This window comes from Perognathus longimembris, unplaced genomic scaffold, assembly GCF_023159225.1.
Source record: "Perognathus longimembris pacificus isolate PPM17 unplaced genomic scaffold, ASM2315922v1 HiC_scaffold_5223, whole genome shotgun sequence".
Lineage (NCBI taxonomy): Eukaryota > Metazoa > Chordata > Mammalia > Rodentia > Heteromyidae > Perognathus > Perognathus longimembris.
The window spans coordinates 45686-69138 of record NW_025960627.1 but is presented as its reverse complement, the minus strand read 5'-3'; the positions used below and the strand labels follow the sequence as shown (position 1 = coordinate 69138).

The 23453-nt window shown below is 46.1% G+C and overlaps 1 protein-coding gene across 1 annotated transcript; it reads right to left on the bottom strand.

Moving 5' to 3' along the window:
* Nucleotides 1-321: 321 nt before the first annotated feature.
* LOC125345023 (basic proline-rich protein-like) lies at nt 322-19757 on the bottom strand. The gene is made up of 2 exons (XM_048337283.1): nt 18081-19757; nt 322-1230 (listed from the first exon to the last, which is right to left on the bottom strand). Exons 1-2 carry the CDS (start codon nt 19755-19757, stop codon nt 322-324), a joined length of 2586 nt encoding a protein of 861 aa, XP_048193240.1.
* Nucleotides 19758-23453: the final 3696 nt, after the last annotated feature.

Below are 23453 nucleotides of genomic sequence, written 5' to 3'. Positions count from 1 at the left end.
AGGTGTGAGCCAGCAGCCACCAAGGACGCAACTCTCCTTGACCATCAGGAATAGTCTGTGGAACTCACAACACGATTTCCCCATCTCAAGGCGCCTTTCCATGGTGCCGAGCGGGGGCTGGCCGTCTTAGAGCTGTGTGTGGTCTTCCCCACGGGGCGGGGGAGAAGGGGGTTACCAAGCCCGCCGCCAGTCAGGCAGTGGCCGGGCCAGCGGGGCCTGGAGGGGGCAGAGGAAGAGGAGAATATGGGGGCCCGCGAGCATTAACACAGGGGTTACAGCGACATCCCGGAGTCCTTTGGGGTTCACGAGAGGATCAGTTCCTCAAGAGGAGCCGACAGGGTCGCTCCAGGCCTGCGGGCTCGGGGCACCGGGCACCGCGCAGCCTGGAGCGCCCGCTTCCAAGAAGGAAGTACAGGGCGGCTGCGCTAAGCCGGGGCCGGGGGCTCTGCAAACCGGGGCGCCGGGGGCTGTCCCCACCGGGGCGCCGGAGGCTCTCCACACCGGGGCACCGGGGGCTCTCCACACCGGGGCACCGGGGGCTCTCCACACCGGGCACCGGGGGCTCTCCAAACCGGGGCCGAGGGGGTCTCCAAACCGGGGCACCGGGGGCTCTCCACACCGGGCGCCGGGGGCTCTCCACAGCGGGCACCGGGGGCTCTCCACACCGGGCACCGGGGGCTCTCCACACCGGGCACCGGGGGCTCTCCCAACCGGGCGCCGGGGGCTCTCCAAACCGGGGCACCGGGGGCTCTCCACACCGGGCACCGGGGGCTCTCCACACCGGGCACCGGGGGCTCTCCACACCGGGCACCGGGGGCTCTCCACACCGGGGCCGAGGGGCTCTCCACACCGGGCACCGGGGGCTCTCCACACCGGGGCCGAGGGGCTCTCCACACCGGGCACCGGGGGCTCTCCACACCGGGCACCGGGGGCTCTCCACACCGGGCACCGGGGGCTCTCCCCACCGGGCGCCGGGGGCTCTCCACACCGGGCACCGGGGGCTCTGCACACCGGGGCGCGGTGCCGGCCTGTCCCCTGGCGCGCGGCGGGGCCTCCCTGGAGCCGGGAAAGGGCTCGAGGTCCCATGGACCCCATGGAGACACAGATGGGGGCGGAACGCAGGCAGGCAGGGCCCAAGGCCGGGGGCCCGCGGGGGCGGAGGCGCAGGGCCCCGCGGCGCTGCCAGGGCTCCGGGCCAGGGGCCTCGCCAGGACCAGCCCGGCTCAGGCTCTCGGTCAGGACAAGCAAAGGGATTGGGTGCCCGCTAGGCCACGCCGCGTTGCACGGTTCCGCCACACATTTGCACGGCTGGTGGCACCCCGCCTCCCGCCCCCCCTCGGGGAAGCGCCCCCCCCCCCGCGAGCCCTCCCCCCCCCGTCGGAGGCGAGGAGGCCGCGCGTCAGCGAAGCAGCTGCAGGTGCTCCGGCCTCTCCTGGGTGACTCACACCTCGAGGACCCAGCGGCCTTCCCCACGCCCTGCGCACCCCTGGAAACGCTGTCTGCGCCCCCAAGGGTTGCACGGGGGGCGGGCGAGGGAGCAGGCCGCGCTGGGGAGCCGCGGGTTCGGGACCAGCGTGCCCCTCCGTCGCCCTCCCCTCGGCCCCCCGCCGGTTCTCCCCGGACTCGGGTCTTGGTGCCCGCTTCCCACGAGGGAAATTCATACCTGTGTCACGTTGCGAACGGATGGACTCCATCCCCAGCCAGGAGGCTACAAAAACCACACGCACGCGCGCACCCATCACACCAAGATGTGAAGAATACGTTTATTTAGCATTTATATAAAAGAAGTAGTGACGAGGCAGGCACAGTGGTAAAGCTCTTGTTTAACACAACCCCAACCATTGAAAACGTACCACAAACGATCTACCTGATTCTTTTTCTAGGACTATCGAAGCAGGAGGGGATTAAGTGATACAAACAGACTCTTGTTTTATGGGGAAATATCTGCTGTTTTGAAGGTTTACCTGTGTAATCAAATTTGAAGAATATTCAAAGAGGTCTAGATCAAATTGATTTTATCAGAGTCCTGATTATTTTTGGAGCTATTTCTTTCTTGTTGTATTTGTTCAAATGAAGATATTTACATAAAGCAAAAGAAATATAGTCCAAGTGTACAATTTGGTTATTTTTCAATATGTGTGGTCCCATAATTAACCGTCAGCTCCAATCGAGGCCTCCCAACTAGGCCTGGCATGGGGAGACCTGTGCCCAGCCATCCTGTCCTTTCCATTGCCACAGTGGCTGGGCTCCTGCTCTCTCTGCTCAAGTGAACAGAAGATTTCAAATAAAGCAGCCAATTTCGTTGTTTACGGCTTTGTGCATCCTTTAGTGTAATGCGCGACCCATCGACGTTGTGGTGAGTATGGGTCCTTGATTACATTGTGAAGCGGATCAAATCTGCTCAGTTCATCTATTTTACTGTTGCTGAGAAGTCGATTGCTTTGCTTGAGCCTGCTGCTGTTTGTGTGTATGTGTGTGAGAGACAGAGAGAAAGAAACAAAGTACAAATTCAATGCCTCTAGCTCTCACTTGACTTTTCTGCCCACGGCTGGTTCTCTACCACTTGAGCCACAGCTCTGCTTATGGCATTTTGGTGGTTTGGGGGAATAAGGGTTTCTCAGACTTTCCTGTCCAGGCTAGCTTTGAACAATGGTGATCCTCAGATCTCAGCCACCTGAGTAACGAGGATTATAGGATTGAATCACCAGCATGTGGGTAGCCTCATATCAAGAACGAGCAAACACTTTTATATAAGTCTTTCTATTTGAATTATTTTTCTTTTCTTTTGAGATACTTAGGATTAGGAGTAAAATAAATAAGCATTTAGCTACTATAAAATAACAAATGATAACTCTCTGGTGGGATCTTACAAGAGTAAAAGCCCCCCAATGGGTGAGCATTTCATTGGAACTTTGGCATCACAAAATTTGTTTGTGCTTAGTGGCATCTTATATTAAATAATGGAAAATTGAGAAAGTATATGGAATCACACAAAAGATCACAAAAATCCACACAAACAACAGTGCCCAGGATTCACACAAGACAAAGAATAAATAAATGGCACCACTTTCCAGTGCACGGACTGAATTGAAAGAACTATGGCCTGTGTAAATATCCCGGGAAGTCTCATTTGGAGAAAAAAGAAAACTAGTTATAAAATTAACACAGTTCTTCTGCATCCTCACTAAATTAGCAGGAATATCACTGTATCACTTCATTCAACAGATTTACAAGAATAAAACATCCTATACTTAAGAGAGGTTGCAATTTGTAACTACATATAGAAAATTACTAAGCATAACAGACTGAAGAAAAATGCACCTTATGATGAAAATAAACATAAATTACTTAACCTCGAGACATAAATGAATGGGAAGTTAGAAGCTCCATTAAAGATATGTGATTTAATATTGATTTTGCAAGGCAAATATATATGTATATGTATATAATTTTATTCTTTTCTTGCCTTCAAAGATATTTTCTTTGGTCAAACTCTGATATTCAGAAGATCTGTCAGGTAGCAAAAATAACAAGAAGTTCCATGTCATAAGTAAACAGTTACATTAAAGAAAGACTGAATTTAGTTTACTAAAATTATTGAATTGTAGTGTTACTAAACTTAAGTTGCACTTAGGATTACAGCAAAATTTAAAAATATTTTTATTATCTTTAGTTGTAGAAAGAAGTTGCCATTCGTAAAGTAGTTATGAATTTAGTGCATTTTGATCAATGTCACCTCTCATAATGAGTGCATTGAATGTCACTTCTTAGAATGAGTGCATCGGATGTCACCTCTTAGAATGAGTGTACTGAATATGTGCCATGTATCCAAGAAGCTTTGGATCTTGTTCTGTGTCTGCAACAGTACTTCCACCTCTCCACTCAGATTTTGCTAATGTTTCTCCTATTGTTCATTCAAGTGATTTAATTTTGATTATTGATTTCCTTGACAACTAATGCCATGTTGATATATTTGTTTTTCCTATGAGACCTAGTGATTTATCTCAAGCCTAACAACCATTTCTTTTTTTGTTTTTAGCTTTTGTATTCTTGGATCTGACTAGGCAATCTGTCCTTAATAAGTGTTGTGAATGCTTTTATGCTTGCAAAATATTTGGGTTAATTGCTCCACTTGCTGAAAACATTATTTCCTATCCTTTCCCAGGCATTTCTTTAGTTGCATGACTTTTTTCCCTGCTGAATTCCCCTGTTGCTTTGAAGAACGATTAATTAATTAATTCTGTCGCATGGGTTCCAAACCATTTATTTTTCTTTTCATTGATCTATTTTTTCTTTTTGATTGTGTTGATGTTTTAACTGAGGATTTAATCTTTCTCTACCACTTGAGCCATGCCTGAACTTAGTATTTTGTTTTCTTAAAATTGGCTATTATTTTATTTTATCATTTCCATAGTCTTTTGAATTGCTATAGATTTATACAGTAAGTTTCCAAATCAGATGGGAGTAGTATATGTTCTCCAACATTTGTTCTTATTCTTTTCTTATTATTTTCTTTTCCCTTTCCCCTTTGATAGATTGATAGATATTACATAGATTACAGATAGATGCACATGTTGGCCTATGTGTGTGTTTTTAAATCGTTCTATATTTCTGTACTTCCACAATAATTTTGTAAATAAGTAAATCTATTTTCTCAATCCATTTTCTAGTAAGTAAATCTATATACATATTTTTGTCATTCATGGGGCTTGAACTCTTGTCACTGAGCTCTTCAGCTCAAGGCTTGTACTCTACCACTTGATCCACTGCTTCTGGTTTTCTGGTGGTTAATTGGAGATAACAGTCTCATGGACTTTTCTGCTCAAGCTGGCTTTGAACCTTGATCCTCAGTTCTCAGCCTCCTTAGTAACTAGCATTACAAGTGTGAGCCACCAATGCCTGGAAGTAAATCTATGTTCATTCTTATTTGTTTATTTTCTATGCTAGTACTGAGGTTTGAACTTTGTTCTTAGCATTTTTTTCTCAAGGTTAGTGCTCTATCACTTGTGCTATACATCTACTTCTGGGATTTGCTGCTTATTGGAGATAAGAGTGTCTCAGATTTGTCTGCCCAGGCTGGCTTCAAATAAAGACCCTCCTCATGTCTCAGCCTCCAAGGATCTAGTGATCTAGGAATGAGCCACCATGCCTGACTGGGTCTTATTTATTTTTATTTCCTTCAATCTACATATTAATTAGGGAAGAATCAACATCTTCAAGATTGTTATGTCAAGTCTTCAATGCATCCACATTACATAATTACTTAGAACTTCCTTTATTTATTTTTCAATTTTTCTTTTTTTCTTTTTTTTTTTTGCCAAGGGGTCACTTGTGGGGCTTGAACTCAGGGTCTGGGCTTTGCCCCTGTGTGCATTGCGCTCACGGCTAGTGCTCTTTCGCTTTGAGCCACAGTGGCACTTCCGCTATTTCTGAGTCGTTTATTGGAGATAAGAGTCTCATGGCCTTCTCTGTGCAGTCTTGCTTGGAACTGCAATCCTGACATCTCAGCCTCCAGAGTAGCTGGGAACACAGACGTGAGCCACGGGCCCCCAGTGCCTTCGAACATCTTCCACTACTCATGTGTTCCGGAGTCTTCTAACAAATATATTCCTACTATTTGGTCTACCCCAAAACAAAATAGATACTTTATCTACAGAAATTTTGTCCATAGAAGAAGTTATACAACGAAAATTATGCAGGCTTCAGAAGGATCAGAATCTGGTGCAAAACAAGACCTAAATGTCATTATTCTTCAGATGTTAAATGCCATTTACAGGCGCTGAAATCTGAGCAAATTACCAGAGACGAAATTGCATCATCAGATTTGCAATCTTAAGGTCACATTGCATAACCATACGCATTCAGAAATATGTGCCCAAGAATGAGACAAACCATCTACAATCATTGTGGGTAATTTGTGTGTGCATGTATGTGCATGTGTGTGTCAGATGAGCAAATACACACAAGCCTTCATCTACGTGACTCAGCGTCTAAATATAGATCAGACATGATGTAAGAGATGGTTGGATTTGATGTTTATGGAAAGCCATTCTGAGTCAATAAGCACAGTCATTTGTTTACAACTAACTCGAGGCTAAACAAAAGTGTGATGCTAACCAGGGGCCAGCGGCTCACACCTGTGATCCTAGCTATTGAGGAGCTGAAATTGGGGAATCAGTCTTTTTTTATTTATTTATTTATTTATTTATTTATTTATTTATTTATTTATTTTTATTAATTGGACATAAATTTTTTTACAAGGTGTTGTGCAAAGAGGGTGCAGTTACATAGTAGGGCAGTGTGTACATTTCTTATGATATCTTACAACCTGTTTTTCTATCCCTTGTCTAGGTCAGGTTGACATATATGCAATATACAATGTATCAAGAACATATACAGTATTCACAGACTTGGTCTCTACTGTCTCTCCGTCTCCCTTTGTTAACAGTCATATATCAGGGAGATCATGCCCCTTGGTTTTCTGTGTTCTAGGCTTGTCTCACTCAACATTATTTGTTCGAGTTCCGACCATTTCCCTGCAAATAACAATATTTCACCATTCCTAATCGCTATGTAGTATTCCATTGTGTATAAGTACCATATTTTTTTGATCCATTCGTCTGTGGAGGGGCATCTGGGTTGTTTCCATATTTTAGCTATTGTGAATTGTGCCGCGATAAACATGGAAGTACAAATGTCCTTTTGATATCTTGGATTTTGCTGTTTAGGATAGATGCCTAGGAGTGGTATGGCTGGGTCATAGGGTAGGTCTATATTGAGCTTTTTGAGAAACCTCCATACTGTTCTCCAAAGTGGTTGTACTAATTTGCACTCCCACCAACAATGGAGAAGGGTTCCTCTTTCCCCACAGCCCCTCCAGCATTTGTTGTTTCCTGAGTTCAGAGTATAGGCCATTCTAACTGGGGTGAGGTGGTATCTCAGGGTTGTTTTTATTTGCATCTTCTTTACTAGCAGGGATGTTGAGCATTTCCTCATATGTTTCTTTGCCATTTTTATATCTTCTCTTGAGAAGTCTCTCTTTAGCTCTTTTGCCCATTTCCTAATAGGTTTATTGGGCTTGGAGGGGCTTAGTTTTTTGAGTTCTCTGTAGATGACCGATATCAGGCCTTTGTCTGTTGCTGTGCTGGTAAATATCCTTTCCCATATCGTTGGCTGTCTTTCTATTTTGGTGGCTATGTCCTTAGCTGTGCAGAAACTTTTTAATTTGTAGTAGTCCCATTTGTCGAGTCTTTCTCCTATTTGTTGTGCCCCTGGGACTCTATTCAGGAAATTCCTTCCTGTGCCTATAAGTTCTAGTGTCTTTCCTACTCTGTCCTTCAGTAGTTTCAAGGATTCAGGTCTGATGTTGAGGTCCTTGATCCATTTTGAGTTGATCTTGGTGCATGGTGATAGGCTTGGGTCTACTTTGAGTTTTCTGCATATGGCTGCCCAGTTCTCCCAGCACCAGTAGTTGAAGAGGCTATGTTTATTCCATTGTATATCTTTAGCTCCTTTGTCGAATATCAGTTGGCTGTAAGAGTGCGGTTTTATTTCTGGGTCTTCAGTTCTAATCCATTGGTCTTCCGATCTGTTTTTATACCAATACCATGCTGTTTTTGTTATGATGGCCTTGTAGTAGATCTTGAAGTCAGGTATTGTGATACCTCCTGCATTGCTTTTTTTGCCTAGAATTGCTTTGGCTATTCTAGGTTTTTTGCTGTTCCATATGAATTTATGGATTGGTTTCTCTATTTCAGTGAAGAATGTGGCTGGGATTTTGATAGGTATTGCATTGAATTTGTATAACAATTTGGGCAATATGGCCATTTTCACTATATTGATTCTGCCTACCCATGAGCATGGGAGGTCTTTCCATCTCCTTGTGTCTTCTTTGATTTCCCTTATTAGATTTTTGTAGTTTTCATTGAATAGGTCCGTCACGTCCTTGGTTAAGTTGATCCCTAGGTACTTTATTCTTTTTTTGGCTACTGTAAATGGAATTGTTTCCATAATTTCCTTTTCTGTTTGTCTATTGCTGGTGTACAGAAAAGCTGCTGACTTTTGTGGGTTGATTTTATATCCTGCTACTTTGCCAAATTGGTTTATTAGGTGTAGGAGTTTGGGTACTGAGGTTTTTGGGTCCTTCAGATACAAGATCATGTCGTCTGCGAATAGGGATAACTTGATTTCTTCCTTGCCGATGTGGATCCCTTTGATGTCCTCCTCTTGCCTTATTGCTATGGCTAGGGATTCCAGCACTATGTTGAACAGAAGTGGGGAGAGTGGGCATCCTTGTCTTGTTCCTGATTTTAGGGGGAATGACTTAAGTTTCTCTCCATTTAATATGATATTAGCAGTTGGTCTGTTGTATATGGCTTTTATTGTTTTGAGGAATGTTCCATCTATTCCTGTTCTCTCCAAAGCTTTTAATAGGTATGGATGTTGTATTTTGTCAAAGGCTTTTTGGGCATCGACTGAGATAACAATGTGATTCTTGATTTTAGCTCTGTTTATGTGGTGAATTACGTTGATTGATTTACGGATGTTGAACCATCCTTGTGACTGAGGGATGAAGCCTACTTGGTCATGATGTATGATATTCTTGATCACTTTCTGGATCCTATTAGCTAATATTTTATTGAGGAGCTTTGCATCTGTGTTCATTAGTGATATTGGTCTGTAGTTCTCTTTTTTTGTTGGGTCTTTGCCTGGTTTGGGAATTAGTATGATATTAGCTTCGTAGAATGAGTTTGGAATTTCTCCCTCCATTTCTATTTCGCGGAAGAGTTTGAGGAGTATTGGAATTAGCTCCTCACTAAAGGTTTTGTAGAATTCGTTGGTGAATCCATCTGGGCCTGGGCTTTTCTTAGTAGGGAGGTTCTTGATTACCTCCTGTATCTCACCGTAAGTTATTGGTTTATTTAGCTGATTTATTTCTTCTTGGTTCAGTTTGGGCAGTTTGTACTTCTCTAAGAATTGATCCATTTCTGTAGAATTATTGTTTTTTGCTGAGTAGAGGTTTTGGAAATAGCTCCTTATGATTGTTTGAATATCGTGTGTACTTGTTGTAATTTTTCCTGTGGAGTCCCTGATTTTACGAATATGAGTCTCTTCTCTTCTTTTTTTTGTAAGTCTTGCAAGGGGTCTGTCAATTTTGTTTATTTTCTCAAAGAACCAGCTTTTAGTCTTATTTATTTGTTGAATGGTCTTTCTATTTTCAATCAGATTTATCTCTTCTTTAATCTTTGTGATCTCTCCTCTCCTAGTCGTTTTAGATTCTGTCATTTCTTGTTTCTCCAGTTGTTTTAGTTTCATCGTGAGGGTATTCACCTGCTCTGCTTCCATTCTTTTAATGTGGGTGCTGAGTGCAATGATCTTGCCCCTCAGAACTGCCTTAGCTGTGTCCCATAGGTTTCTTTGTGATGTGTTTTCTTTGTCATTGTGGCTTATGAATTCGTTGATTTCATCTTTAATTTGATCTGTGGCCCAAGTGTTGGATAGCAGCGTGGGGTTTAGCCTCCAAGAGTGTGTATAGGCTCTGTGGTATCCTTTGTTGTTGAGGGTTACCTTTAATCCACTGTGGTCAGATATAATACATGGGATGACGTCAATACTTTTGTATTTGCTGAGGTTCTTTGTGTGGGCTATGACGTGGTCTATTTTGGAATATGATCCATGGGCTGCTGAAAAGAAGGTGTATTGGGTCTCTGTGGGGTGAAAGGTTCTATATAGGTCTGTTAGATCCATTTGGGAAATGGTGTTATTTAGGTCCTCAGCTCCCTTACTAATCCTCTGAGTGTTGGATCTGTCTCTTGGAGAGAGAGGAGTATTAAAGTCACCCACTATGATTGTGTTTGCGTCTATCTTGCTCTGTAATTCTTTGAGAATTTGCTTGACATATGTCGGGCCTCTTTTGTTTGGTGAGTATACATTTATCACCGTGATTTCTTGATCCTGGATTTTTCCTTGTATTAATATGTAGTGTCCTTCTTTGTCTTTTTGAGTGGACTTTAAAGAGAAGTCAAGCTTGTCTGAGATCAGGATGGCTACACCTGCCGTTTTGGTGGATGCATTTGCTTGGTAGATCTTGCTCCATCCTTTCACTCGAAGCCTGTTTTTGTCCCTTGCTGTAAGGTGGGTCTCTTGTAGACAGCAGATGTCAACTTTTTGTTTGCGAATCCATTCTGCCAGTCTGCTCCTCTTTATAGGGGAGTTTAAACCATTTATATTTAAAGAGATCAAGGATAAGGGTGTTTTTTCTCCTTCCATTTTCTTGGTGGGCTGTTTTTTCTTCTTTTTTTTTTTTCTTCTTGTCTTTAGTGAGCTTGTGTTTCTGCTGGGCTTTGGCTATTGAAGTTTCTTTCTGATTCTGTCTGTGTGTCTTTTACGATCTCTGTTGGGTGGGGTTCCCCTCTTAATATTCGCTGTAGGGCTGGTTTTTTATTCACATACTCCTTTAGCTCCTCTTTGGTGTGGAAAGATCTGGTTCTCCCTTCGAATGTGAACTCCAATTTCGCTGGATATTTGATCCAAGGTTGTAAATTGTTATTCTGGAGTACTTGGATGGTGTTCTTCCACTCGCTTCGAGCTTGGTAAGTTTGTGTGGATAAGTCGGATGTTATTCGAATCCTCTTCCCATTGAAAAAAGTTTCCTTCTTCGCTTTGGCTGAATTCAGAATTTGCTCTTTAATCTTGAGGTCTGAAGTCTTGAATATTATGTGCCTTGGGGTGGCTTTCCTGGGGTCTGGCCTGCCAGGTGTCCTATAGGCTTCGGTTACCTGGATGGGGTCCCCTGTGAGATTGGGGAAGTTTTCTGCAATAACTTTATTGAGAACATGATTAAGCCCTCTGCTCTGATATTCGGCTCCTTCTTCTATTCCAATTATGCGCAGATTATATCTCTTGTCTTTGTCCATTAGTTCCTGGATTAGTCTTCCCTGAAGCTTCACCTTTTCTTGGAGTGTGGTCATTTTCTGGTTGTTGTCAGCTGCTTCATCGTCCAGGCGAGAGATTCTGGATTCCATATGGTCTACTCTTTGTGTCATGGTTTCAATTGCGGAGTTTATGGATGTCAGAGAGCTATTTATGGTTGTCATATCAGCTCTGATCGTGGAGATTTCTTCCTTTAAAGAGTTGTATTTTAAATCTATTTTTTCATGCATTTCAATTCTTAGGATGTGGAGATTTTCTTTAAAGGCAGCTTGCATTGTATCCATTTTTGCTTCCATTTCTTTAAAGCAGGTTTGCATTGTATCCAGTTTTGCTTCCATTTCTTTCTTGGCTTCCTGGGTGTCCTTCCAGATTTCCGCTCTAAATTCCTGGAATTGTTTTCTGATTTCATTTCTGACGCTTTCGATCATTCCTGTTAACATGGCCTCATTTGCTTTTTTAGTCTCCATCTCCTCTTCAGTCGTGCTGCTTTTTGGAGCTGGCGAGTTGGCTTGCCCTTTGATGAACTGAGTTATGTTTCTTTGTGATTTGCGCATCTGGAGATCTGGATGGCTTCTCAGGTTTGGTTTGTAGCTCCTCCCTCCCTCCTATGTAGACGTGTCTATGGGCAGCAGGTGCTGTCGCTGTGTCCCCGCCCACCAGTGCAGGGTACGCCTACCAGAGCGGGCGCTGTCGCCGGGGGCCCCGCCCTCCTGTGCGCTGTGCGTTCAGTGCAACAGGCACTTCGGCGGGATATGCCTCCCAGAGCAAGTCCTGGGTTGTTGGGTTGTGCTTGCGCCCTCCCACGAGTCCGTTGTGGGGGGGGGGGGGTACGTGTGGGGCCCAGTGGGATCGACTGTCCGGGTGTGGCTTGGCACCTTCAGACCTCACCTCCGCTGTTAGGAGGGGGGACGTGATCAGGCTCCAGTGACCCTGCTGGGCTGGTATTGCCCACCAGCGCCTGTGGTTTTAGTTGTAAGAGTCTGCGAGGTCCAGGCGCCTCAGGTGGGGTTTGCACAACCGGCTGTCTCCCGGCCCCTGTTGGGAAGGGGGCGGGGCCGGTTCTGCCAGTTCAGGAACCTGTGGGGTGTTGGTGCTGCTGAGCCCTTCCCCTGCTAAACTGACTTCCCAGCGCCTGATGGGGGTTTCCCCGCCTGATTTGTGGGTTCTTTGTTCCGTCAGGGGTGGGGGAGGGGGGGAGGGGAGGGCACTCACTTTTGCTGCTTTGTGTGTGTGTCCTGCGCCGCCGTTGGCCCTCCAGGGGTTGGCTAAGTGTCGTGGTGGCTTCCCTGGTTCCCTATTTCTGCCGCGCTGGGTTCCCTTGTCCGAACCCGGTGTGGACCCGAACTTCTCGTCGCTGCCGGTGTGTCTTGGTCCGCACCCTGCCTTGTGTCCGTGGGGTCTCCCCCTATATGAATTCTGCGCTCCTGGCAGCCTGTCTGCCGATCGCCGGGTTTCCCTTTCCCAGCCTGACCCTGTTTGGGCCAGGGTCGGCTGGAGGGGGGAGGGTGCCCCGGTGAATCTCCGGCTCCATGTAGGTTTTCGGTTCTTCTTTTTTGCTCCTTTTTGTTTTCCTGCGTTTCTCCACTGCTTCTGGCTGCTGGTTTTGCTGGGTTCTTGATGGGGTGTTGGGTGTTGGGGTTCCCAGCTCACTATGCCGTTGGAGCGAGTCGGAGTGCCTCCCTATTCCATCGGCGCCATCTTTCTTCTCCCCCGGGAATCAGTCTTTACGACTCCTATTTTCAACCAACCAGCCCAACACTGGCAGGAGAGCTGAGGCTCAAGCAGTAGAGCACCGTCCTTAAATGAAGACACTAGGGGACAGTGCCCAAGCCTTGAGTGCAAGATTTGGTACCAGCAAACTAAACTAAATTAAATAAATGCATTTCAATGCTAATTTTGCTTTATGATGGCAACAATCCAGGTCATTGCAGGCTGCTGGGGTGGAATGGCGATGCGGTTAACTCTGTGTCTGTGGCACACAGCTTTGCAGCAGGTTACTGAGATGCCGGATGAAAGCCACTCATTCCCAGGTGGCTTTTCCATACTGACACTGGGGAGCTGTTAAATAGAGAGGGGCAACTAGTCTGAATTGAGGGCTGCTTCTGTTTGTGTCCTTTTTATTTTCTGTTGCCTGTTATCTCCCTTAATTTTTGTATCCATTTATTATTTATTCTCATTGTTCATTTCCTATGATCCGTTCTAAGTTTTTCTTTCATATATTACTAAGTATACACTGGTTCATTTTCATGTAATTCCAAAAGTGAATAGAGTAGAAATCTAATACTGCAGTGATGTTCGAAGTTAAAATACTCAGTAATATATTTTAAAGATCCAACTTCTTTTACCTTTGGAACAAGTACCTTAATGTACAGAGTAAGAAAGGTATTGGAAAATCCTGGAGTTGATGATGCAGTTGTTGGATGTGTGGTACTGAGATTTGTTTATGGGTTTCAAATAGATAAACTACTGCCTGGTAAAATGGACAGCACTCTCCACAAAGTCAGACTGAAGGTATATAAGGATTCTTAATTTCTATACTTATGCACTAAAGTACGTATTCAGCACTCAAAGAAATGTTTGGTTGTTTTCAAGTCTAAATGGTGGAATATATTTTAAAGTAGGAAACAAAAATTTGCTGTTATTTGGGGTGCACAGTTCTAATTTGTATAAAAATTAAAATGCTGGGCTGGGGATATAGCCTAGCGGCAAGAGTGCCTGCCTCGGATACATGAGGCCCTAGGTTCGATTCCCCAGCACCACATATACAGAAAACGGCCAGAAGCGGTGCTGTGGCTCAAGTGGCAGAGTGCTAGCCTTGAGCGGGAAGAAGCCAGGGACAGTGCTCAGGCCCTGAGTCCAAGGCCCAGGACTGGCAAAAAAAAAAAAAAACACACACACAAAAAAAAATTAAAATGCTTGCTGCTTCAATGTGAACTTTCCAAATATATGATCATTTAAATCATTGTCATGGGCATGCATATTTGCTAATTGCAAATGTGTGTACAGTATCTTGTTTGTTAAGATATGATGTTTAATTAACCACATAACAAATATTAATTTGAGTATCTCCTTTGTGTATAAATGCCCTGACTTCACAGTTCCAAAAAGCAACATTTTTTTGCTATTGTAAAGCTATTCTAAATGCCATTCTGGGGATATGAATTTTGTGACTCTGAAAGATTAATTTCCAGGAAGCCATGCAACGTAAGTTTGTCTTGACAAGTGAGAAATCACTTCATAAGTTTTGAGTCCATATTCAATCCAACTTCTTAAATTGCCTGACAAAAGTGTCAAATACTTACTGCCATTCCACATGAATGTTAATTATAAGTTAGAATATTCCAATTTATTATACATAATGAGTAAACAAAAAAACTTACTTTCTAAAAGCTAAGCTAGATGATTATTTTAAAACATGTAGATTGTTGACAAATCTTCCAAAAGATCATAAACAATACTGACTTTTCATCCATTGAAATTATTTATAGTTTCTGATTATTATATTTTCCTTTTACAGTTTAAGCAGTTTTGGTAATTTGTAATTTAGATAAAATCTGCTGTCTGCTTTTGTGAAATCCCTGGTACACTTTAAGGTTTTCAGAAATGCTAGACACTGGTATATTGGGATCAAGAATTGGTTCTAAAGATGAGGATGAAGTAGATCGAGTCATGTTCTCAGAGGTCAGGTGGCAGAGATACACGCAGCCGATAAAGATGAGAGAGAAGGCTTCTGGGAAAATCTCATGAGCTGTGTCACCTTGTCTTCAATTGCTGAGGGAATCCACTGCTTGAGGTCACAATGGATAGCATAAAGACCTGAGATGCTTTGGTTGTATTGGCTGTTGTGCGATTTTCTTAATTCCAATCTTGTTGATTTAATATTCTATGTCAGGATTTTTGAGAGGGAGGAGCTTAAGAAGAGGGAGGGGAAATAGACGGAGAGGGGAAGGTTGGTGAATGCAGTCAGGCCGCAGGTAGAAATGGAGCCAGGTCCCTGGAGGGGAGGCATGGGCCTGGGAGAAATGGGGGACCCATGGAAACGGTGACACTGACAAGGTGCATGACACGCAAACACTGCTAAATTAAATTGAAACACGTTTGTACAACTACTTGAAGATAATTTTAAAAAATTAAAATGAAGTCAAGGAAAATATTTTATATCCGTTCTCCACTGAGGTAAGGTAAGTGTTAGAGGGAGAAAGAAGACTAGTTAGATAAATAGTAGATAAAGTACGGATGGGTAGATAAACACATAGATAGGCAATGGATAGATAGAGGAATGAGGGAATAGAGGAATGATAAGAGGGTAATCGAAAGATAAATGATAGTAGATAGATGGTAGATGGATAATAGGAATATAGATGATAGAAATGCGCTATTCTCGGAATCTTGTATTTGATTATTTAAATAAGAATACGGGAAAGATTCCCAAGCGAAGGCTTGCACATTTATGTGTTTCCTTATACCTGCTACTGATCCCAGTTTAATTATCTTTTGAAAGTAACCCCTGACTCAGACTCAGGCGGCACGACCACCTCTGATAAATGAGTGCCACTTAAGGCCTCCTCATTTCTTCAGTCCATGACTCACCCCTCCATTAATCCTTCAAAGCTGCTGCTCTGCTGGAAGCCAACCAGGTGGAAACGTTGTGGAGAATTACTCTTTCATTTGCTACTTAAAATTAAGAGGCCTAAGGAAGGGTTTGGGCTCCGGAAAGAGCCCCCCATAAAGACAGGCTCTATCAGAAGCCTCAGTGCTGAGGATTGAGGGGTCTGCTGCCAAGGACAGCATGGAAAGCAGGGATGAGAGCAGGCAGATCAGGACTTTCATCTCAGGAGGCCGAGGCCTGAGGACCACAGGGTCAAAACCAGTGCAGGCTGAAAGTTCCATGAAACTCTATCTCCAATTCACCACTTAAAAGCAAGAAGCGGATCTGTGGCTCAAATGGTGGAGCACCTGCCCTGATAGTTCAAGCTGTATGACCACCAGCAAACACACACACACGTAGAATAATTTTTAAATGATTTAAATGGACAATTTATTGGTTTACTTGTACTCTCCCTGTATGGGCATCATTGGAAACGGAGTGACTGTGAACTTCACTTTCCTCAAGATGTGGTGATTTGAAATACATTTTTATAAAATACTTTGAGACCTTTGGAAAACTGCAAAGAAAGCATAAGAAACCACTTTTCATCACATTCTCTCATGTGAGAAATTGTTCTTCTCACTCTGCATAGTAGTTTATGATTGGTAAATAATGCAGCTAAAAGCCCAAGTGAAATAACGAGAAAATAAAGCTCTTCATTTAATGGAAAGTTTTTGTTTGCCTGACATCCATCACCCACGATGCATTATTGATGTCCATGTTGGTTAGCTAAGGTTCAGCTCTCTGACATAAAATTCGTTAGCGAAAAGAAAATGCACAGGATGGGTGGTGACAGGCTGGGGGAAGAAGACGGGTTAGCAGTCTTGATCTTCTATTATCTTTTCGTGGTGTTGATGCTGGAGCTTGGTCTCAAGGCCTGAGTCCCTCACCTGGCACTCTACCCCCTGAGCCACACTTCCAGCTCTGGGGTTTTGCCCGTTACAGGGAGGTAAGAGTCTCGTTGACTTTCCTGCCCAAGCTGTCTTTTAACTGCAATCCTCAGGTCTCGGCTTCCCAAGTAACTCGGATTAAAGGTTTGTGCCGTGACTGTCCAGCTGTCGGATTGGAATGGACAGGGGAATGCACATGGTGAGAGTGAAACATTCTACAACAAAACGAGAACATAATTTCTATTCATCAGGTCTCCTAAAAGGACAGAAAAGTGAAGTAACTGAAGAGAAAGACGAGATTTTTTTAAAATCCTTCAGTAAAAAGCAAACTTAAGACCACACTTTCAATCAAAACAGTCTGTATTTGATGTGAAGCGAACTTGATCAAGAGAGTACCATACAACTTTCATGTGCTGTTGAAAGCATTGCACACACAGGAACAGCGCACATTACACCTGCCAAGGAAGTAAAACTCAGACGAATCCAAAGGCTGGCTTGCGCTAACACACACTGCGGGGTTCCCAGTAAGAATGAGAGTAAAACTTTATAAAGCCTAAATACTAGACACTCCCATTAGGCAGTAGGTTTTCACTCTATAAAATAGGACACCAGTTGTGTTTATTGACACTGGATATATCAACTATGCTGATATTTTTGTCACTGTTTGCATGGCAGAGATATGGTATAGATCTGGTCTTTGATTAATGAGGAATCACATTAATTGCAACTTACTTTTAAATGCCATTCAGGCTACACACTCGGAGGCAGAACACGGTGTGCATTCTGTATGATTCCAGTGAAGTAAGAGGGGATTTTTCAGCAATGCTCTGGAGGACCCCCCCACCCCCCCCACCCCCCCCCCACCCCCCATACCAAGCTTAGCACAAACCTGAGCAAATTCCTCTAAGACTGGAGGCCGCGGTGGCCGCTGCGAGTGTCGTGCAAGGTGCTCTCTCCTTTGCACGCAGTTTGCACGCTCGGCTCGCCCCACCTCGGCTCCTCCACGCAGAAACCCGTGGGGTCGAACCAAGGGACTCGGAGCGCGGCGGAGGGCGATGGCCTTGGCGGGGCGCGCGGCGGGAGCTGAGGTTCGTGGAGCGCGTGTTCGGCCCCGCGCGGGCGGGCGGGGGGGGGGGGGGGGCGCGGCATCTCCTCGCCGGGCACGGCCACGCCACGCGCGGGGCGCCCCTGAGGCCGCAGGGACCCGGGCGGCGGAGATCCGAGGGCCTCGGTTTGAAGCCAACGCCGGCAGGAAGGTCCACGAGCGCACGGCTCAGCGGGAGCTCGGGACCCGAGTTCAAGCCCCGCCACGGTGCCCAGGGACGGGAGGGAGCGGCCGCGGGTCCTCCCCGACGCCAGGGCGGGGCGGCCGCGGGTCCTCCCCGACGCCAGGGCGGAGCGGCCGCGGGTCCTCCCCGACCCCAGGGCGGAGCGGCCGCGGGTCCTCCCCGACGCCAGGGCGGAGCGGCCGCGGGTCCTCCCCGACGCCAGGGCGGAGCGGCTGCGGGTCCTCCCCGAACCCCAAGCGGAGAGGCCGCGCCCGGGCCCCGAGTTCAAGTCCCAGTACCGACAACAACAACACCACAAAAAACCCGCAACAGAAACCAAACCAAACCAAACCACTGCTGCGGGCGGGGGCGGTGATCGGTGCCCAGGGCAGAAAGCGCCTCAGGGGGCGACTCTGGAACAGGGGAGCGGCGCCTGCCCAGGGCGCACCGGGGTGGGGTGCGGGCGAGATGGGGACCCTGGATCCAAGGGGCCACAAGGCCGGAAGCCGCCGGGGCGGGAAGCCGCCAGGGCCGGAAGCCGCCAGGGCCGGAAGCCGCCAGGGCCGGAAGCCGCCAGGGCCGGAAGCCGCCAAGGATGGAAGCCGCCAGGGCCGGAAGCCGCCGAGGATGGAAGCCGCCAGGGCCGGAAGCCGCCAGGCCGGGAAGCCGCCAGGCCGGAAGCCGCCAGGGACGGAAGCCTCCAGGGCGGGAAGCCGCCAGGGCCGGAAGCCTCCAGGCCGGAAGCCGCCGAGGATGGAAGCCGCCAGGCCGGAAGCCGCCAGGCCGGGAAGCCGCCAGGGCCTGAAGCCGCCAGGGACGGAAGCCGCCAGGGCCGGAAGCCGCCGAGGATGGAAGCCGCCAGGGCCGGAAGTCGCCAGGGCCGGAAGCCTCCAGGGCCGGAAGCCGCCCGGGCCGGAAGCCGCCAGGGCCGGAAGCCGCCAGGGCCGGAAGCCGCCAGGGCCGGAAGCCGCCAAGGATGGAAGCCGCCAGGGCCGGAAGCCTCCTGGGGCCAGAAGCCGCCAGGGCCGGAAGCCGCCAGGGACAGAAGTCGCCAGGGCCGGAAGCCTCCAGGGCCGGAAGCCGCCGAGGATGGAAGCCGCCAGGGCCGGAAGCCGCCAGGCCGGGAAGCCGCCAGGCCGGAAGCCGCCAGGCCGGAAGCCGCCGAGGATGGAAGCCGCCAGGCCGGAAGCCGCCAGGCCGGGAAGCCGCCAGGGCCGGAAGCCGCCGAGGATGGAAGCCGCCAGGGCCGGAAGTCGCCAGGGCCGGAAGCCTCCAGGGCCGGAAGCCTCCAGGGCGGGAAGCCGCCAGGGCCGGAAGCCGCCAGGGCCGGAAGCCGCCAAGGATGGAAGCCGCCAGGGCCGGAAGCCGCCAGGGCCGGAAGCCGCCAAGGATGGAAGCCGCCAGGGCCGGAAGCCGCCAGGGCCGGAAGCCGCCAGGCCGGAAGCCGCCAAGGCCGGAAGCCGCCAAGGCCGGAAGCCGCCAGGGCCGGAAGCCGCCAGGGCCGGAAGCCGCCAAGGCCGGAAGCCGCCAGGCCGGAAGCCGCCAGGGCCGGAAGCCGCCAGGGCCGGAAGCCGCCAGGGCCGGAAGCCGCCAGGCCGGAAGCCGCCAGGGCCGGAAGCCGCCAGGGCGGGAAGCCGCCAGGGCCGGAAGCCGCCAGGGCCGGAAGCCGCCAGGCCGGAAGCCGCCAGGGCCGGAAGCCGGCCCCCGTTGCTTCCATGGATCCGGCTTACTCCACTTCCTATTCAGTTTTCCAGACCTTTCCACGTTGTTGCAGACGGAGCGTCCGCCTGCCTTTCCGATGGAAGCGTAGAATTCCGTCGTACACGCGGGTAGACGCGGATGGGCAGGTAGGACGGGTGGACGGCTAGTCCGCGTCTCGACCCATGTGGGGGTGATGTCCCGCCTCAAAGTGTCACTCAGACCCCCGCGGACGCGGCCCCGGGCACCGCGCCCGCCTGCGCCCCCAGCGCCCCTTCCACGATTGCCATTGGGAATCCACAAACGACATGAAATTGCCATCCAAGCAGAAAATGAAAATAATGTGTAGATTCAAGAGCAATCATAAAAACAACGAAGAAAAAGGCAAAGAAACGGTCCAGAAACGAATGCAGGTGCAAAGCATGGAGAAACACCTGCGTACGACTCAGGAATGAAGTGAAACAATCTGTAATCATGTGGTTTATGTTAATCTTATCAATAAACTTTATGTAGAGTTAAGAGGTTAATTCCTTTTTTTTTATTCTGACATTTGTAAAGCCACCGTGACAACTGTTTCGGGAGTAGACTATTCCACATCTTAAGAATCTTGTGTTCATTTGAGATATTCACTGTGGTAGAATGTGTACATTTTTTTCTTTTGAGTATAGACTCTATTTAGAAAATATAGGGTGATAATCTCATTTTGTTCTCCCTCAAGTGAATTAAAAGTCATTTGAAATTATTTTCACTGGATTCTCGCATAAGGTTCTCCCTAAGGAGAGCCAGCTTTGTTAAAATGAAGGAGACAATAAGAAGAAAAGAGGCTTACATTGCGAGTGTATGTAAGCCAGCTACTTTATTTGGAGAATTGGCTCTCCTAAGTGAGAGTCCTTGACATCACAACGATTCCAGACTTCTCATGCTTTCTATGTTTTCTTTTTCACATGTCCTTCGCCTCAAACTTTTACCACTTCCATCATTTCATCAAGAGATTTCGCTTCGAATCGACCACCTATTTCCTCAGCTACTTCCCTTGTCAATCACACGCTAATTATTACACATAGAGACTCTCTCTCCCTAATATCTTCCTCAGTTCTCTTTAGGTTCCTTGAGATGTTGCATTTTTGTTAATCCATTTAATTTTGAGCTCCCTAAAATTTGAAAGGAGCTTTGTAACCAGTCATTGGTGGCTCACGCCTCTAATCCTAGCTACTCATGAGGCTGAAAGCTGAGGGGTGTGTTTGGAAGTCAGCCCAAGAAGGAAAGTCCATGAGATGCTTGTCTCCTATTAGCCACCAGAAAGCTAGACATGGAGCTGTGGCCTAGATAGAAGAGCACCAGCTACGAGTGATTGAAGCCTTGCATTCAATAAAATTAGACTTATTTTCAAGAATGTAAGGCTTTTTCCACTTAACTATATTCTTGGGACACGCATTTAACTCACAATTAAAAGACACTAAGGACTTTGGTGTTTTTTGTGTATTTTTCTTATTATCTTTAAGAAGTCGTACAAAGGAGTTGCCACTTAAAGCAATTTGTGAAGACACTTTTCATATTTTTTAGTTTAGGTATTGCATTTGTTTTTGCCATTTAACAAAGCAGTTAAAGTATACAATGCATCTTGATCTGTGTCATCCCTTCAAAATCTCAACCTCCGTTTGACCCATCCCTTCCCTTTCAGTTTCCAGTTCTGCAGCATGAATTCCCCCGTTCCCCTTCCTTCTTCTACCTCTCATCCCAGGGCCCACTTTACCATCTCTCTAGTACCTATGTTCTGGTACTTATTTTGTTGGGCTTTGACTTAGTGTTCTAAAGAATTATACTGTTGGAGCTTTCCCTAGAGTGTATTACAGTCCATTTAATTCATATTCAATTGCTTGCATATCATCCATTGTTTTTACTTGTAGAATTATAGGCACATTCTAGCAACCACAAAGGGCAGAACCCATGCAACCTCAGTTTTCCAAATCTTTCCATTTTGTTCCAAATGGAATATCTGTCTTTCTGATGGAAGCTTAGAATTTCTATATATACATAGATAGATACAGATGATAGTTAGATAGTAGATAGACGGATAGGATAAATAGATACATAATCCGTTTTCTTGATCCATTCGACCTCTGAGGGACATCTGGTTTTACTCGATATCTTGGCTATGGTAATTCTTCAATGAACATGGTTGTGCTGGTAGCTTTACTGTGGCCTTGTTTATGGTAAATGCCTGGGAGTGGAATTACTGGGTCATAGGGGAGCCTTATGTGTAGTGTTTTGAGGAACCTCCATACTGCTTTCCAGAGGGGTTGAACAAGTTCACACTCCCACCAAGAGTGCAGTAGCATCCCTGCTTGGCCACATCCCAACCGGCATCTGTTATTTGCTTTCTTGATAATTCCATTCTCACTGGAGTGAGTAGAATGTCAATGTTGTTTTGATTTGCATTTCTTTAATGGCCAGAAATGTTGAATTTTTTTTTTATCAGAAACAGAAGATGATTAAAAAAAATCTTCACAGAAATCCCTACCCAGCTGGTGAGACTTCATTGGCCTTGGTCCCATCATAACTCTTGGAGGGGAGGGGCCTTAGAGAATCTGGGGTCAACAAGCTAATTGAGTCTGCATTCTGCACGATCTCTCTCCCCTCCATCTTCTGATACTTAAGAAAGTAACAAGAGGAAAAAAACCTAAAGAATGTATAAAAAAGGAAAAGACCCTAGAAAGTAAAAGATGAATTTTTAAAGTTGTAATTATCTCTGCCTGCAATTTGTTTTGTTTTGTTTTTTATTCTAGAGTAGTTGAAAGGGTATCATTGACATTTGGTTTTCACCATTGTTTTTTTCTTTTCAAATAATTTTATTTATTTAGAAACTTGCTGTGAGAAATGTTTTAACAATTAGTCACTAAAAGTGTTTGTATTCTTTCAAATGAATTTTGAACATCATAACTAAAAAAAAACTTACAACAGAAAATTTAGTCTCCTTGAAACTATAAGTCACTATTTGAGACTGGCAAAGAAGCAAAGGAAAAGAGAAAGGAAAGGAAATAGAAAAGTCTGTTAAGAATGATGCTGCGAGCCAAAATCTGGGAGCTAACACTTGATCATCCTGACTCCTGAAGGCGAGGTCTGAGGATTCTGGTTCAAGACCAGCACTGGCAGAAAAGTTCACAATACTCTCATCTCTAGTCAAAAAAGGGCAACATTGACCAAGACACATTGTACTCAGACACTGATATGTTGAATTGATTGCTTTTTTTGTACAACTACTTAAACTTTGTTTTTTTCAATTCAGAGCTTTGGCTCAAATGATTCGGCATCAGCTTTGAAAGAAAATGTCCAATGAGAACAGGAGGCCCTGAGTTTAAATTCCAGGAGCAGAAGGGCAAAAAAAATAATGTCTTAGAGATAGACAGCACACATGTAAAAAATAATGCCTTAGAAATAAGCTTAAGAAAAGCTTAAGAAAAAAATACCTATTTTCAGATGATGGAATATTATGTCATACTTTACTAAAATAGGCCAGAAATTTGAGACAAAGAGGAGAATACGTGTTTTCATATATTCTGAAATTTCTTAACATGTCATTGATATAACTTGACAAAATGCCAAACACGCTCGCATTCTGTCAGATGACTTTTATTTCAATCCCAGGAATATAAGCTGGGCCACTTGTACCATCTGCTGTACAGGTTTCAGCACAGCGCAGACCCGTGGAGACATCTCTGCCTTCCTGTCAGGATGGAGCCCCAGAACATAGATGGCTCCACAGAGAGCAAGCCCAGAATACACAGACGGCGGGAGGTGAAGGGTCAGGGCCCACAAGAAAACACGGAAAATGCAAACCTCTTACTACACTGCATCCTCAAGGTGCATTTCCATAGAAACTCGGGCTGTCTTGCTGGTACCAGGAAACATGATTCTACTCATTTATAAACTAATGGATTAAGAAACATATTGTTGGGCCACATCAATTAATTAAATGTACTGTGGGTATCGACACATTGTAGCAAATGAAAACTGATA